Raw genomic sequence first — 12,751 nt, 5'->3', positions numbered from 1 at the left:
TTTGTGTCTCTGGCAGTTATTTACATTGTTGTTTTCATCAAAATTTTACAATGTATTAAGCGGTAGGTCAACTAATTATCAGTTGCAATATTTGGGAAATTTTTCTTTCTTCAAAAATTATAGTAGAAGCTGGTGGTGGTGGTGATGCAGTCCTTTAATCCCAGCACTTGGGAGGCAGAGGTAGGCAGACCCTGAGTTTGAGGCCAGCCAGGGCTACACACAGAAACCTTGTCTCAAAAACAAACAAAAACGTTTTTATGTTAAAGAAAGACTTGCCTTTATAGCATAAATGTCACCCTCCCCCTTCAATTCTGGGAATTGAACCCAAAGTGTGTGTAAGAAGTTTAACTGAGGAAGAGCCACTCTGAATGTTGATAGCACCATCCCGAGCTGCGCTTCCAGTCTAGGGAAGGGAGAGAAGGCTGCTTGCTTCTCTGCCTCCTGACTGTGGGAAAACTGTTGGGCTCTTTCATGCTTCTGCCGTTGGTCAGGCCTTGCCTGCCATGGGGACCATATTCCCGCAAGTACATCCAAAGTAAGTCCTCCCTCCCTTAAGTTGTTCCTCCTCAGACATTTACTTGGTCATAAACAGCAAGGAGAGTAAATACTATTGCATTTTCACTGTGCTGTTGAATATGGCCTTATTGTCCTTCCCCCTCCCCCTTTCTTTTGTCTTTTTTTTTCCATTTTTTGGACACAGGTTTCTTAGCTAGTCCAAAACTTAGTATGTAGACTTGGTTGGTCTCAAATTTATAGAAGTCTACCTGTCTGCCCTCTGAGGTGTGCCAGCATCCCTGATACTCCAGAATGCTCTTTGTTTTCTCATTTATTGTTTTTTTGTGACAAGTTCTTGCTGTGTAGCCCAAGCTAGCTTTAAACTCAGAATACTCTTTCCTTTGCCTCCTGAATCTTAATAAAATAAAATAAATAAAATAACTTACAATGGCATCATAGTATCTGATTCATAGCTTGAAGTTTAATAACAATGAATATTGATATTCATTAGCTAATTATATTTTTATTACATCTGATTGCTGCTTAAACCAAAGAATATTGAGAGGTTTCAGCTTCATTAAGATATAAAATTAAGGGAACTATCTTGAGGAGAAAAAACCACCAGTTATGGTTTGAATCTAGATCTGGAAGCTTGCCATCTGTTCTTGGTTTCTTTGCCATCCCTTTCCTTTCCTGAAGTAGGGTCTCATGTGCAGACCAGACTGCCCTCAAACCTCACCATCCATCTGCCTTTGCTGGATGCTGGGACTACAAGTATGGGCCACCATGTCCTGCTGCCTGATTACTCTGTGTACTTTTAATAGTTTATCATTTAGTAATTGTCACTACTTACCTTAGTTTGGGTTTCCAATGCTATGAAGAGACACCATGAGCATGGCAACTCTTATAAAGGAAAATATTTAATTGAGGCTGGCATATAGTTTATAAGTTTAGTCCATTGTCATCATGGTGGGAAGCATGACAGCCTGCAGGCAGGTATGGTGCTGGAGAAGGAGCTGAGGGGTCTGCATTCAGACCCTAAGCCACCAGGAAGAAATAACAATAGGTTGTGACTTGAGCATCAGAGACCTCAAAGTTCACCTCCAGTGACACACCTCTTCCAACAGAGCCACACCTACTCCAACAAGGCTACACCTGCTAATATTGCCATTCTCTATGGTTTGTGGGGGCCATTTTTATTCAAACCATACATATTCAAAAGAATTAAATATGTGGATAATGTCTTCTTGTTTTAGGCATATAATCTAAAGTTATTATAATTGGTTACCTAGGGCCAAATATCCTAATTTTGTTTCATTAAATAATGAATTCTATGTATTTCTTTATAATTAAAGAGTGTTGATGATGTGTAATACAATGATTTTTTTTAATGACTATCCTAGCTACTGCTATTAATTTTCCAAGTTGTTAGAACTTATGGTATTCTTTTAATCTCCTAATTAAGAGCATAATGTATTCAGATTACTAATGCTGTGTTCATCAGTTAGATGGGCATATGGCCCTGTTGAACAGTTAACAACAGGCTCCAGACATAGAGGCCCCAACTCTTGCTGCTATCCTCTGCTGACTAGGTACAGAGCTGTTAAGGAAGCTCCTGTTGTGTTCATGTTGTGAGCCACTCCCTAGTTAGGCCATTCTTAACTAGTCCAGTGTTCTTATGTTAGTAAATGTGTCTTCAGGGATATAACAGAAATACCTTCTAGATGGTCTGGAACTTACTCTGTGTTAACCAGTGAGAGGCATGAAGAATGGAGTGGGTAAGCTGGGTACTTATATGGTGCTGGAGAGGTAGCTGATAGCACCACTGGGTTCATTGTGCTTTCTTCAGAGGTTCTTGTACAAAATGCATGGATATCAGTTCTGAGATGAGATTATAAACTAGGACTGCAGGGAACAGCATAACCCAGAAAGGTCAACTGTGTTGCCCGCGCAGTCGTCTCGCCAGCAAGAAGACACGCAGACACTAGGATCCTTCTGCAGCAAGCATTTATTGCATCATGAAGAGGAAGACCCGAGCCAATAAACAGCACTGCTCATACACACCACAGCACGGCGTGTCCGCCCATGATTGGCTGTTTGCTCATTACCCCATGTGACGTCCCGGGATGGGCCGTGACTTGGCGCCTTTTCACTCTACGCACATGCACAAACAGTTGTTTACCAGGAGTCAACAGCGGATGTAGGTGCCATCTTGTCAAGGTGAATGCCTCTCCCGCTCTACCGCTCTCCACACAACTGTGCCAGCACAGACACCAGCACTGCCACCCAAGCAAAAAGATGGATGGGTTTCATCTACATGATCAGTGTTTATATTGGATTTGTATATGTGCTGAGAACTGGAAGAGGTGAACAGAAATAGAACAGTTTGGCTCTGTGATTGAAAAAAAAAATGCAGACAATGCCTGGGTTTTCTCAAAATAACACCTGATTCCTGCTTGAAGGGGTCTGGAATGCTCTGCGAGCTGGAAGCACCATCCTGTTAAGTAGTGTAATCAGCTAATTTCTTATACTGCCTGGCTTCCCTTTGCCCTCTTACAGAAGCTAGGCTGTTGAGGTTTGGTCTTGCTGTCTATTGTAATGCTAAGTGTGGGCTTGGGGTGGGAGGAGATCCTGGAAGGGGAGAGAAGGTGGAGGAGGAAAGAGAAGCCACCATGACCCTGAGGGCTGGCCCTGATGAAACATAGTAATAACTTGGGGTTATCCTTAGGAAAGTAGATTCTAATGACTTAGAGGGTAGATATCTGCCCAGCTCTAATGCTGGTTAAGGCTTATTGTAAATATAAAGGTTGTTTGTGTATGTCTTTAGTCTGGGAACTAAATGGTCTAAGACGGAGTAGAAACTCTGGGTCAGGATTAAAAATTCCTGTCACACTAGGTGTGTGAGATTTCAGAGTGGGCTTCATCCCTGAATTCCACAACTCTAGCAGATGGCAAGCCAATGAACTCCATACTCAGATAAATGATACATCATTGATTCACATTCTTTAAAAAATAAGCTTTATATTTTAGGACAATTTTAGATAAAATAATTGCGAAGATAGCATAGCACCCACCCTCCCTATCCCCATAGCACCCACCCACCCTCATAGTGCCCACCCACCCTACCTTCTCCTTTTCCATATGGTATTCTTTAGAAGGAAGCCATATTGTGTGTAAATAAGTAGAGGGTGATAGCCTTCCCCCTTTTCTCTCTTCCCGAGTATTTATTTAGTATAAATTCCTGTTTCAGGTGTTTGTTCTGTGCTGGGTTGTAACCTCATGACACTTGGTCCGCTGCTCAGACTGCTTTAGCCTTGATCACTTGGGACTCTCTGTTAACTGTTACTTCTCTGTACAGATTCTCATCAGCATGTTTTAAATAGTTGGATAGTTCTTGTTTTAGTATTATCTGCTTTCTAATGATGCTCTGCTCCCGTTGTGTGTGTCTTATCCCAATCCTAGAAATGGGCATTTCTCTAGAAGCCCCAATTCATTCTATTGGAATAGTCTCAGAACTTAGGCTGTGGGTGTAAATGTGGTCATTACTGCTGGGTGTCACTGGTTAAATAAAGAAGTATTTCTCGTTATTCTAACAGGTATGTACATATCTGGCTCTCTCCCTTGGGTTTTTTTTTTTTTTTTAGGTTTATTCATTTTTATCTTTATGTGTGGGTGTTTGCCTGTGCACTATACGTGTGTGTGTGTGTGTTTGTGAGTGTGTGTGTGTGTGTGTGTGTGTGTGTGTGTAGAGTGCATACAGAAAAGGGTGTCAGATCCCCTAGAACTGGAGATACAGATGTTAGCTGCCATGTGAGTGCTGGAAATCCAGCCTGGGTTCTCTGGAAGAACAGCCAGTACTGGCTGGTTTTGTGTGTCAACTTGACACAGGCTGGAGTTATCACAGAGAAGGGAGCTTCAGTTGGGGAAGTGCCTCCATGAGATCCAGCTGTGAGGCATTTTCTCAATTAGTGATCAAGGGGGTAGGGCCCCTTGTGGGTGGTGCCTTCCCTGGGCTGGAAGTCTTGGGTTCTATAAGAGAGCAGGCTGAACAAGCCAGGGAAGGCAAGCCAGCAAGGAACATCTCTCCATGGCCTCTGCATCAGCTCCTGCTTCCTGACCTGCCTGAGTTCCAGTCCTGACTTCCTTTGACATAAACAGCAATGTGGAAGTAAGCCAAATAAACCCTTTCCTCCCCAACTTGCTTCATGGTCATGATGTTTGTGCAGGAATAGAAACCCTGACTAATACACAGCCAGTTCTCAGATGGCTGAGCCATCTCTTCAGCCCCATACCTGTGTTTCTATTTGTCTGTCTCCAGTTCATGCTGAGCCTCCCCTACCCTTTGCTTCTATGTAAACTCTTACTTAGTCCAGCTGTGAGGAACCTGACATACTTTGCTCACATCTGTACTTAGTCACAGTTCCAGTGTATAGTACAGTGGCATCAGACTCGCTAACTCCTGTGGAAACATCTTCATGTTTGTAATGCAGCATAAATGAATGGTTATAAATAAAACTGCTATAAGGAATGTCACACAGATTTACCTGTGACAGCTTTCAGATGATTTTGGTACATGTTAAGATCATCATTGGCATATTTACAGCACAGCTACTGGCCTTTGTATATGCCCTCAAGATTGTATGCGTATGTCATCTTTGCCTTAGTTAGTGTGCATTGTTTTTTACACTAGAGTAAGTGTTGTTTGCTAGTGCCTCTATGATAGTTAGGTGAAAAACAAATGCCTGCATATAGGATCGTGTGCAGCCGGCTAGCAGCTGACTCTGCCTTTCTCACAGCGGCAGGGGTAGATAGGTATTTTCAAGGCAGCTTGCACAGCTGGGCTATTGAAGCTGTCTTCGTATTGATTATGATCACATAGCAAAGCATCTCAAAGTTGCTAAAGTTCTGAGGTGTTCATTGTATTTTCCTCGTAACCATTATGCTCACACAAGCAGTATTTCATTAGTTTGTTCTGGATGCCAGCATTGACCTCAGGGCCCTCACACATGCTTCGAAAATGTTCTACCATCCTTTGGTTTACATTCCCCAGTAAGCAATATATTAAAATGTAAAATTGTATTTACTGCAAGGCAAATGGTGAAATTGGGTTTCTGTTCCTGTCAGTGATGTTTGGTTTGTTTTCTTCACAGCATTCATTCAGTCGGAGAGCATAATAGAAGTCCTACGCTTTGACGATGGAGGGCTATTACAGGTAATTCTCTTGAGTAATATATGACTATTCTTTCTTCTTTCTTGGAAACCAGTGTAACTGGTTTTTCTAAAGTACGTTTTATGAACTGTAGACAGTCAGTGGAGTTATTGCATGAACCTCCTTCTAGAATTACTTTTTAGAGTAAACATTTTTCTAAAAAGTGAACTCCCTGTGTAGTATGAAAGCTGTAGGTAAGTAAGTCAGAGTTTGTGTCCTGTGGCTGTGAGGGTGTGTAAAAGCCAGGTCAAATAAGATTGGGTCTGTCAGCTCTCTGGTTGTTAGCACTGAGTGAATGAAGCGCTGGCTCAGTGTGTGCAGCCTCAGCATTTACCTAGAAAGGAACTTCTGTGCACAGTGCAAGGTTTATGTCTTGTCTGGCTGTCCGTCACTTGCCATACTAAGCTATATTTTTAACTGTAGTAAGCATGAAACTAGAATGTGGAGTCTAGTAATAGCTTGCCTTTCCTTTCAAGCCTAGTTCAGATCCTCTGAAAACTATTCAGTCTTCAGCCAGCAAACAGGAGCTGCAGAGCTGAAAAGACAGCGTCACTGGCCATCTCACTTGGCTGGTTTTGCTGAGAAGGGTCTGCTCTGGTCTTGCCTTGTCTTGTCCTTCCTTCCTTCCTTCCTTCCTTCCTTCCTTCCTTCCTTCCTTCCTTCCTTCCTTCCTCCCTTCCTTCCTTCCTTTATCCCAGGATACCCCAAGCATCCTCCTGCCTCAGCCTCCTGAGTAGTAAGGGTATAGATATATGCCTCTATATCCATTTCAGCTTTCTAATTTTTTTTTAGACTAAATTTGTTCTTTGACATTTGCATCTCTGTAAGCAGTGCAGTAAGTCTCGCCCGAGACTGTCCATTGTGTGCTCCCTCCAACCCCATTCTTGTTCTCACGGGTCCTTTAATTCTTGTGTATGTTTAGCCAGGACTGTGTCCGTAAGCACAGGTTTGGAAGCCTTCACTTCCAAACCTGTGTGGTTTGGGATTACACACCTGCACTGCTTCTTAATGGCCATCTCTTCCCTTTTCCTATGATACATCATCACTTACCTACTGCAGTGATGACAGACTGTCGTAACGTTGTCAGGTGGTGTCCTGATGTCATCACTTTCATACTGTAATGATGGCAGGCCCCATACTGTCAGGTAGCATGCCTGACCATCATTCACTCATTTTATGTTCAAGGGAAACAAAGGGTTAGGACATGTGCCCAGGATCCCATGACTTTGTGGCCTGGGACTAACTGGAGTTCCTGTCTTATTCCCAGTGTGAGCATCCGCATTGCACTATGGGTTTGGTTAGTTTTCTGTTTTCAGACAGGTCTCACTATGTTGCTCAGCCTGCACTGTACCATTACCACAGCACATGATGTGTTTCTGACTGTGTCTAAATAAATGACTCAGATTCTGAGAGAACTTCACACTGTAACCCATGGCTGGCCCGGAATTCTCTTACAGACTAGGCCTGATGATTTCTTCCTCCAGCTTCCCAAGTGCTGAGATTAACAGTGTGAACTCCACATCTGACTAAACTCTGAAAAGATGTTCCTATAGCTTATAGTAAAGGCAGGAAAGTAAAAGTTTAGGTCAGATCAGGCAGTACAGAAAGCAGTCTCACTAAGGTGGCACCTGTCTCTCTCAGCCACAATCCAGCCTTACTGAGATTGCTACAGAGCCTAATGCTGAGTGCTGTGTGCAGTGAGTTACATCTCATGCCACCTTTCTCAGCTTGTAGAAATTGTTAATGTGATAGTAAAACTTGCCAAACTCAAAAGCTGTCAAAATCTTGCTTTCCTTACTTTATAGAGCTAAGGAAAAATAACATCCACAGAAGGTAACTTCTTTAATAGTCAGTTGCTAGAACAGGAATCAGACCAGCACTTGTCTTCCCACCATGCCTATCTGTTGTCAAGATGTTTTCCATAGCACATGACTTGTGCAGTTTCTCAGATGCACCCCTGGATTACCATTTGCCACATGAGGATGAGAGATCATAATCTCTTAGCCTGTGGTTAGCCCTTGCCCCGCTATTTGGCAAGACTATCAAGATTTACTATATATAATAGTTGAGGAAGACCAACAGATTCCTGAGATGGGCAGGGACCCAGGGAAATGTATATCACAACAGGGAGTTTGCATTAAGACTTAGTGTGATAGGATGTGTTGGCTACCCATTTTATGAATCACTCCATCTGACTGATCTTCCTCCCATCTCGTTCCTTTGAAATACAAGGTGAAGTTATGAAACATTTTCCCATTTGTGAGCATTAATCCCTTCCTAACCTAACTCATATAAGCAAATGAAGCTAAGCAAGGAAAAATATAAGAGAAGGTGACCCAGCTCTGTATGTTTGTCATAATCCTACAAATAATAAACAGAATTAAGACAGGTATTGGCAATGCACACCATTAATCCCAGCACTTAGGAAGCAGAGGCAGGTGGATCTATGTGAGTTTAAGAGTTCAAGGCCAGCCTGCTCGACAGAGTGAGGTTCAGGACAGCCAAGGTTTAACAGAGAAACCCTGTCTTACAAATCCCCACCCCAAAAAGGGACATTGGAGTATGGCTCTGGCACCTTCATGTCAGAATATGCACTTGTGGGTGTGTGTGTGGATAAATTAGACATCTAAACTAGGGACTTCAAGAAGTCTAGAATTGTATTCATTTATTTTTAAAGAATCAGTTTTGAGCTGTAATTTCTATATAGGTGCATAAAATGTGATAAGAGATTTGTACAGTAAATCAGTATGTCTGTACCACCCAGCTTAAATGCTAAGAGCAGATTGAAGCCACCACTGGCAGAAGTACCCCTCAAGTTCTCTCGCAGTCAGTGGCCTCAGAGGTGACTATTACGCTGAAGTTTGTGGCTGTCTCCTCTCCTCTAGCTTTAACCTTCTGAACTTTAAGCTGGAAATGCTGTAGTTTCACTTGTGGCTTCAGGGCCATGGGATTTGTACTGTTTTTGGTTTCTTTTTCTCAGATTATGTTTCTAAAGTATTCTGTGTAAATGAAAAACTTGTTTTGATTGCAGCTTCCACGGGTATGGGTGGGCTCAATTCAATCCTTTCTGTGGTTGTAGATATTTTAGTTGCTTCTAGTTTTCAGCCGTTAATTATGAATAAAGCTTTCTCTTGGTAAATATGCACATTTCTCATAGCGTAAGCTACAGCTCATAGGTTATATGTCTTCAGCTAAATTTTTTTTCATGTTTTTTTCTTTTTGTTCTGCATGTATGTTTGTATGGGTGTCTGTGGAAGTCAGGACAACTAGTGGGAGTTTGTGCTGTTTCTGGTGTGTAGTTCAGGTGGTCCAGATGGTAAATGCCTTTACCTGCCAAGCCATCTATGTCTTTGGTTTTAATAGACAGTGACAGTAGTTTTCCAATTTACAATCCCATCATCCAGAGTTCCTTGATTTATATTTAAAGACCTTGGCACAGTCCACTAGAAACACCCCTCCTGCTCTATCCTGTCACTGTTCTTACTTGATGGATTGGTCTTTTGACTTAGGTAATTGTGACTTCAAATAAACAGAATTTCTTTATTCACGAAGTTTAGCTTGTCAGCTTTTTGTTACATTTAGTATATTTTATGTCTGGCTGAAGAACCAGATTATGTGGTTGGGAAGATAGCTCAGTTGGTAAAGTGCTTGCATAGCAAACATTAGAACCCAGGTTAGATCCCCAGCACCCACACGAGGAAGTTGAGCATAGTGACATGTACTTGAAATCTCAGAGCTGGAGAAGTAGAGACAGGACCCCTGGGGCTCTTTAGCCAGGCAGCCTGTCAGTGAGCTTCAAGTCCAGGTAAGAGACTATCTCAAAATCCAAGTGAGTGACCTCCTAGAAATAACACCCAGGGCTGACTCTTGGCCCCAATGTGCATCTGTGAGCATGCACACTTATGTGCTCATCCATGCATCCACGAGCACACTATGATGACCTTAAATTTAGACTTTTGTTGGGCTGCTCTCCTTACGTACAGCTGCAGTTCCTAAAATAACTTTCAGCGGAGGTGGAGGGCAGAGCTCCCTTGTTGTTGTTCAGTTGTTTCATGCCCTTTGCTAGGTGTCCTCCAGTACTTTGTCACCCATTTACTCTGAAGTGACACGTCTCCTGGTCGGCTGCTGATGCATGCCAGAACTGGTTTTCTGGGTACTAGCGTCCTGAGCCTGTTTGTCTTTGTAACTACACTTTTAAAAGTTTTGATTCTCATTTCCTTCCTTTTAGACATGGTTCTTGGTAACCACGTCTTTGTTGCCCTAAAATCCTGTGCCTTCCATGTGTACCTGTAAACTCTGTGAGTACTGTTGGAGTGTTTCTTAGGATTACACTGGATCTGAAAACCAGTTGGGAGAGAATTAAAACTCTTTGTGGGACATTAAATCAGCATATACTGTGCAGAATAGTAATAGCACCCTGACAAGTATAGTGTGCAGAGCATTTGAGTAGTGGTAAGGGGCAGATCACAGGAAGCTACTAACACCTTCTTCCTTACTCCTGATTCTTGGTGTGTATCATTCCTGTTGGGCACTCAGTTACTATGGTGATGATTTATGTCCACAGAGAGGCCATCTCTAGGCCTCCTATCAGTAATGGAGCTAAGCTTGCAGCTCACAGCCAGCACCACTCTCCCTCCTAAGAATGAGCTTCATGGACAACCAACTAGCACATCTGAAGATTCCTACACCTGCAGCTCGAAATCACACTTGACTGTGGCACAAAGATATGAGTGAGAACTAACAAATGGGGCTCCATCAGCCTCACAATGGGCAATAATAGTAAATTGCCTTAAGCCGCTATGCTTCAGAAGGCTAACTTTGCAGCAGTAGATAACCAGAGCCTTGCTGTGATCTGAAACCTGCCTGCTTTGCCCTCATTTTTCTCCTATTGTTTCAGAAATCCCCTTTTGTATATCTTTGTAATGATCCCAGTCAAAGCTCTGCACACCAGAGCTTGGTAGAGAGCTATTTTCTTGGTAGATGAACCCATGTGGCAGGAAAGTGAGGTGTCTTGATGATAGACAGCACAGGTCTGTGTTCAGGACACTATTCCTTTAGAATCAAACTGAAATTGTTCAGTAGAGTATTGTTCTGAGTTCTGAGCTGTCCTGGTGAATAAGCAAGCCAGGAGATCATGGACAGCCTTGCATTTATAGCTGGTTTGTTAGAAATACAGGTGGCCAAAGTGTACAACTGTGTATGGAGTGAGGGCACAGTCACCATCTGGATTCTCATCCGACTCTGGCTGCTTAGACAGTATTCAAGTCCACCAGGAGTAGTATTTCCATTGTGTCTCATGTGAAGAGATGTTACATCATGCTATCTTCGGAAAGGGTGTCATATGTAGGGATTTAGTGGTTTTGGAAATGGGGCACTATGATGCTGCTTCCCTTTACCATCTAAGCAAGAGGTTGGCAGTTGTTCTGTAAGGATCAGACATTAGCTGTCTGAGGATTCAGGTGCTAGCAGTCTCCACTTAACCACTCAGCTAATGTTACTGTGGGACAAAAGCAGCAGCAGTCCATCCCTGGTACCTAGAAAGCAAGTGTAAAGCCAGTGGCAGAGTGGCTTGTTCTGTGGGTTGTAGATGGTCATCCCCTCTGAACAGTCTTGGGAGTGGGCTCTCTGTTCTGTTAGGGAAAGAGAAGGGAGAAGGAGCTAGGATCTTCTTTTATGAAGACTGAGAATATTCACCTCTATTAAGAGACGTGTAAACGTTTACAGAAGTTTGGAAAGCATAGAAAAGTAATACTATTGGGTATTGCCTAGGCAACAATTTTTTTATTGTTTTTGCTCTGGAAATTAGTCCAAGTGTCTTATATGCTTGGCAAACACTTTGTTATTGAGCTATAGTGCAGGCCTCCAAATTCTTAAGTGAATGTAATAGGCTTAGGCGAGCAGCTTAATGTACAGAAATCAGTAAATTAACCAAGTAAGCAACTAGTGACAGAACCAAGCCTTCCTCTAAAGCTTCCCTCTTAGTCACTGTGCTGTGTCTGTAGACCAGAGAGAAGCGCTCCGTATCCCACTACTCAGATGTAATGCAGACTGATGCCTGGATTCATTTCTATTGGTACTTGTTCTCACTAAGCATAGTTTTGTTTTCTTACACTATAGGCAGTTTTATAACATGGCAATTAATTTTATATCACAATAGCCATTCTTCATCAAGTCAGGGGCCAGGGGAAATATTCATAATTGATATGACAGCTGAACACTTTGAATTATAATGCAAGAAGATATCACTACAGATAAAAATTAAGGGCACTGGAAGGGGCTTAGCCAGCAAGGTGCCTGCTCTGTCTGAGGACCCGAGCTGGGATTCCAAGATACCCAGGCATGGTGCACCCAAGCCCTGGGGTAGGGGAAATGGATCCTTGGAGCTCCCTAGCCAGCTAGTCTTGTCAAATTTGTGAGCCCCAGATTCAGTGAGAATGGACCCTTGCCTGAAAATAGGTGCAGAATAATAGAGAAAATTATTATGTGCGCGTGTGCACACACAAATACAAATGAAAACTATAATTAGTAACATAAAGTTCAGGAAAATTTACATTTCAGCCAAGTAATTCATTGTTTGGGAAGTCAGAGAAGACTGCCCTGTGTACTTTAGAGTGGTATTAATGGCTTTGTCCACTTGATGGTAATCGCACATGCTTTGTGACAATTAAAAGTCTCTTAAGGTCTGGGGAAGTAGTTTAGTGGAGGCAAAGGCCTAGCATGTGCAGGGCCCAGGGTTCCGCCCTGCACATGAAAGCTCCTAGACTGTACTCCCAGCCCACAGGTATCCCTGTGACCTTGCTAAGGAAGTTGAGCTATTGTGAGTTGCATTTATGATGAGAACTGACAGTGCCCAAGAGTACTCATAAGTGCTCATGCAGCCAGTGTGGTTGATTGAAATAGTCTGTTTTCCCTGGGCTGAGGTGGCGCACGCCATTAATCCCAGCACTTGGGAGGCAGAGGCAGGTGGATTTCTGAGTTCAAGCAGCCTGGTCTATAGAATAAGTTCCAGGATAGCCAGGGCTACCCTGTCTAGAAAAACCAAAAAAA

At 42.8% G+C, this 12,751-nt stretch overlaps 1 protein-coding gene across 4 annotated transcripts in view; it reads left to right on the top strand.

The window, feature by feature from the left end:
- The window catches only part of Tmem131 (transmembrane protein 131), a 149,959-nt gene that overhangs the window by 47,958 nt on the left and 89,250 nt on the right, over nucleotides 1-12,751 (top strand). For all 4 annotated transcript variants that reach the window (XM_031367209.1, XM_031367212.1, XM_031367210.1 and 1 more), the window contains exon 2: nucleotides 5,646-5,707. In XM_031367209.1, coding sequence (XP_031223069.1) covers nucleotides 5,646-5,707 — 62 coding nt within the window. The remainder of the gene's footprint in view (nucleotides 1-5,645; nucleotides 5,708-12,751) is intronic.

Source organism: Mastomys coucha, unplaced genomic scaffold, assembly GCF_008632895.1.
Source record: "Mastomys coucha isolate ucsf_1 unplaced genomic scaffold, UCSF_Mcou_1 pScaffold14, whole genome shotgun sequence".
Taxonomy (NCBI): Eukaryota; Metazoa; Chordata; class Mammalia; order Rodentia; family Muridae; genus Mastomys; species Mastomys coucha.
The sequence above is the reverse complement of the archived record's forward strand: the minus strand, read 5'-3'. Positions and strand labels throughout refer to the sequence as shown.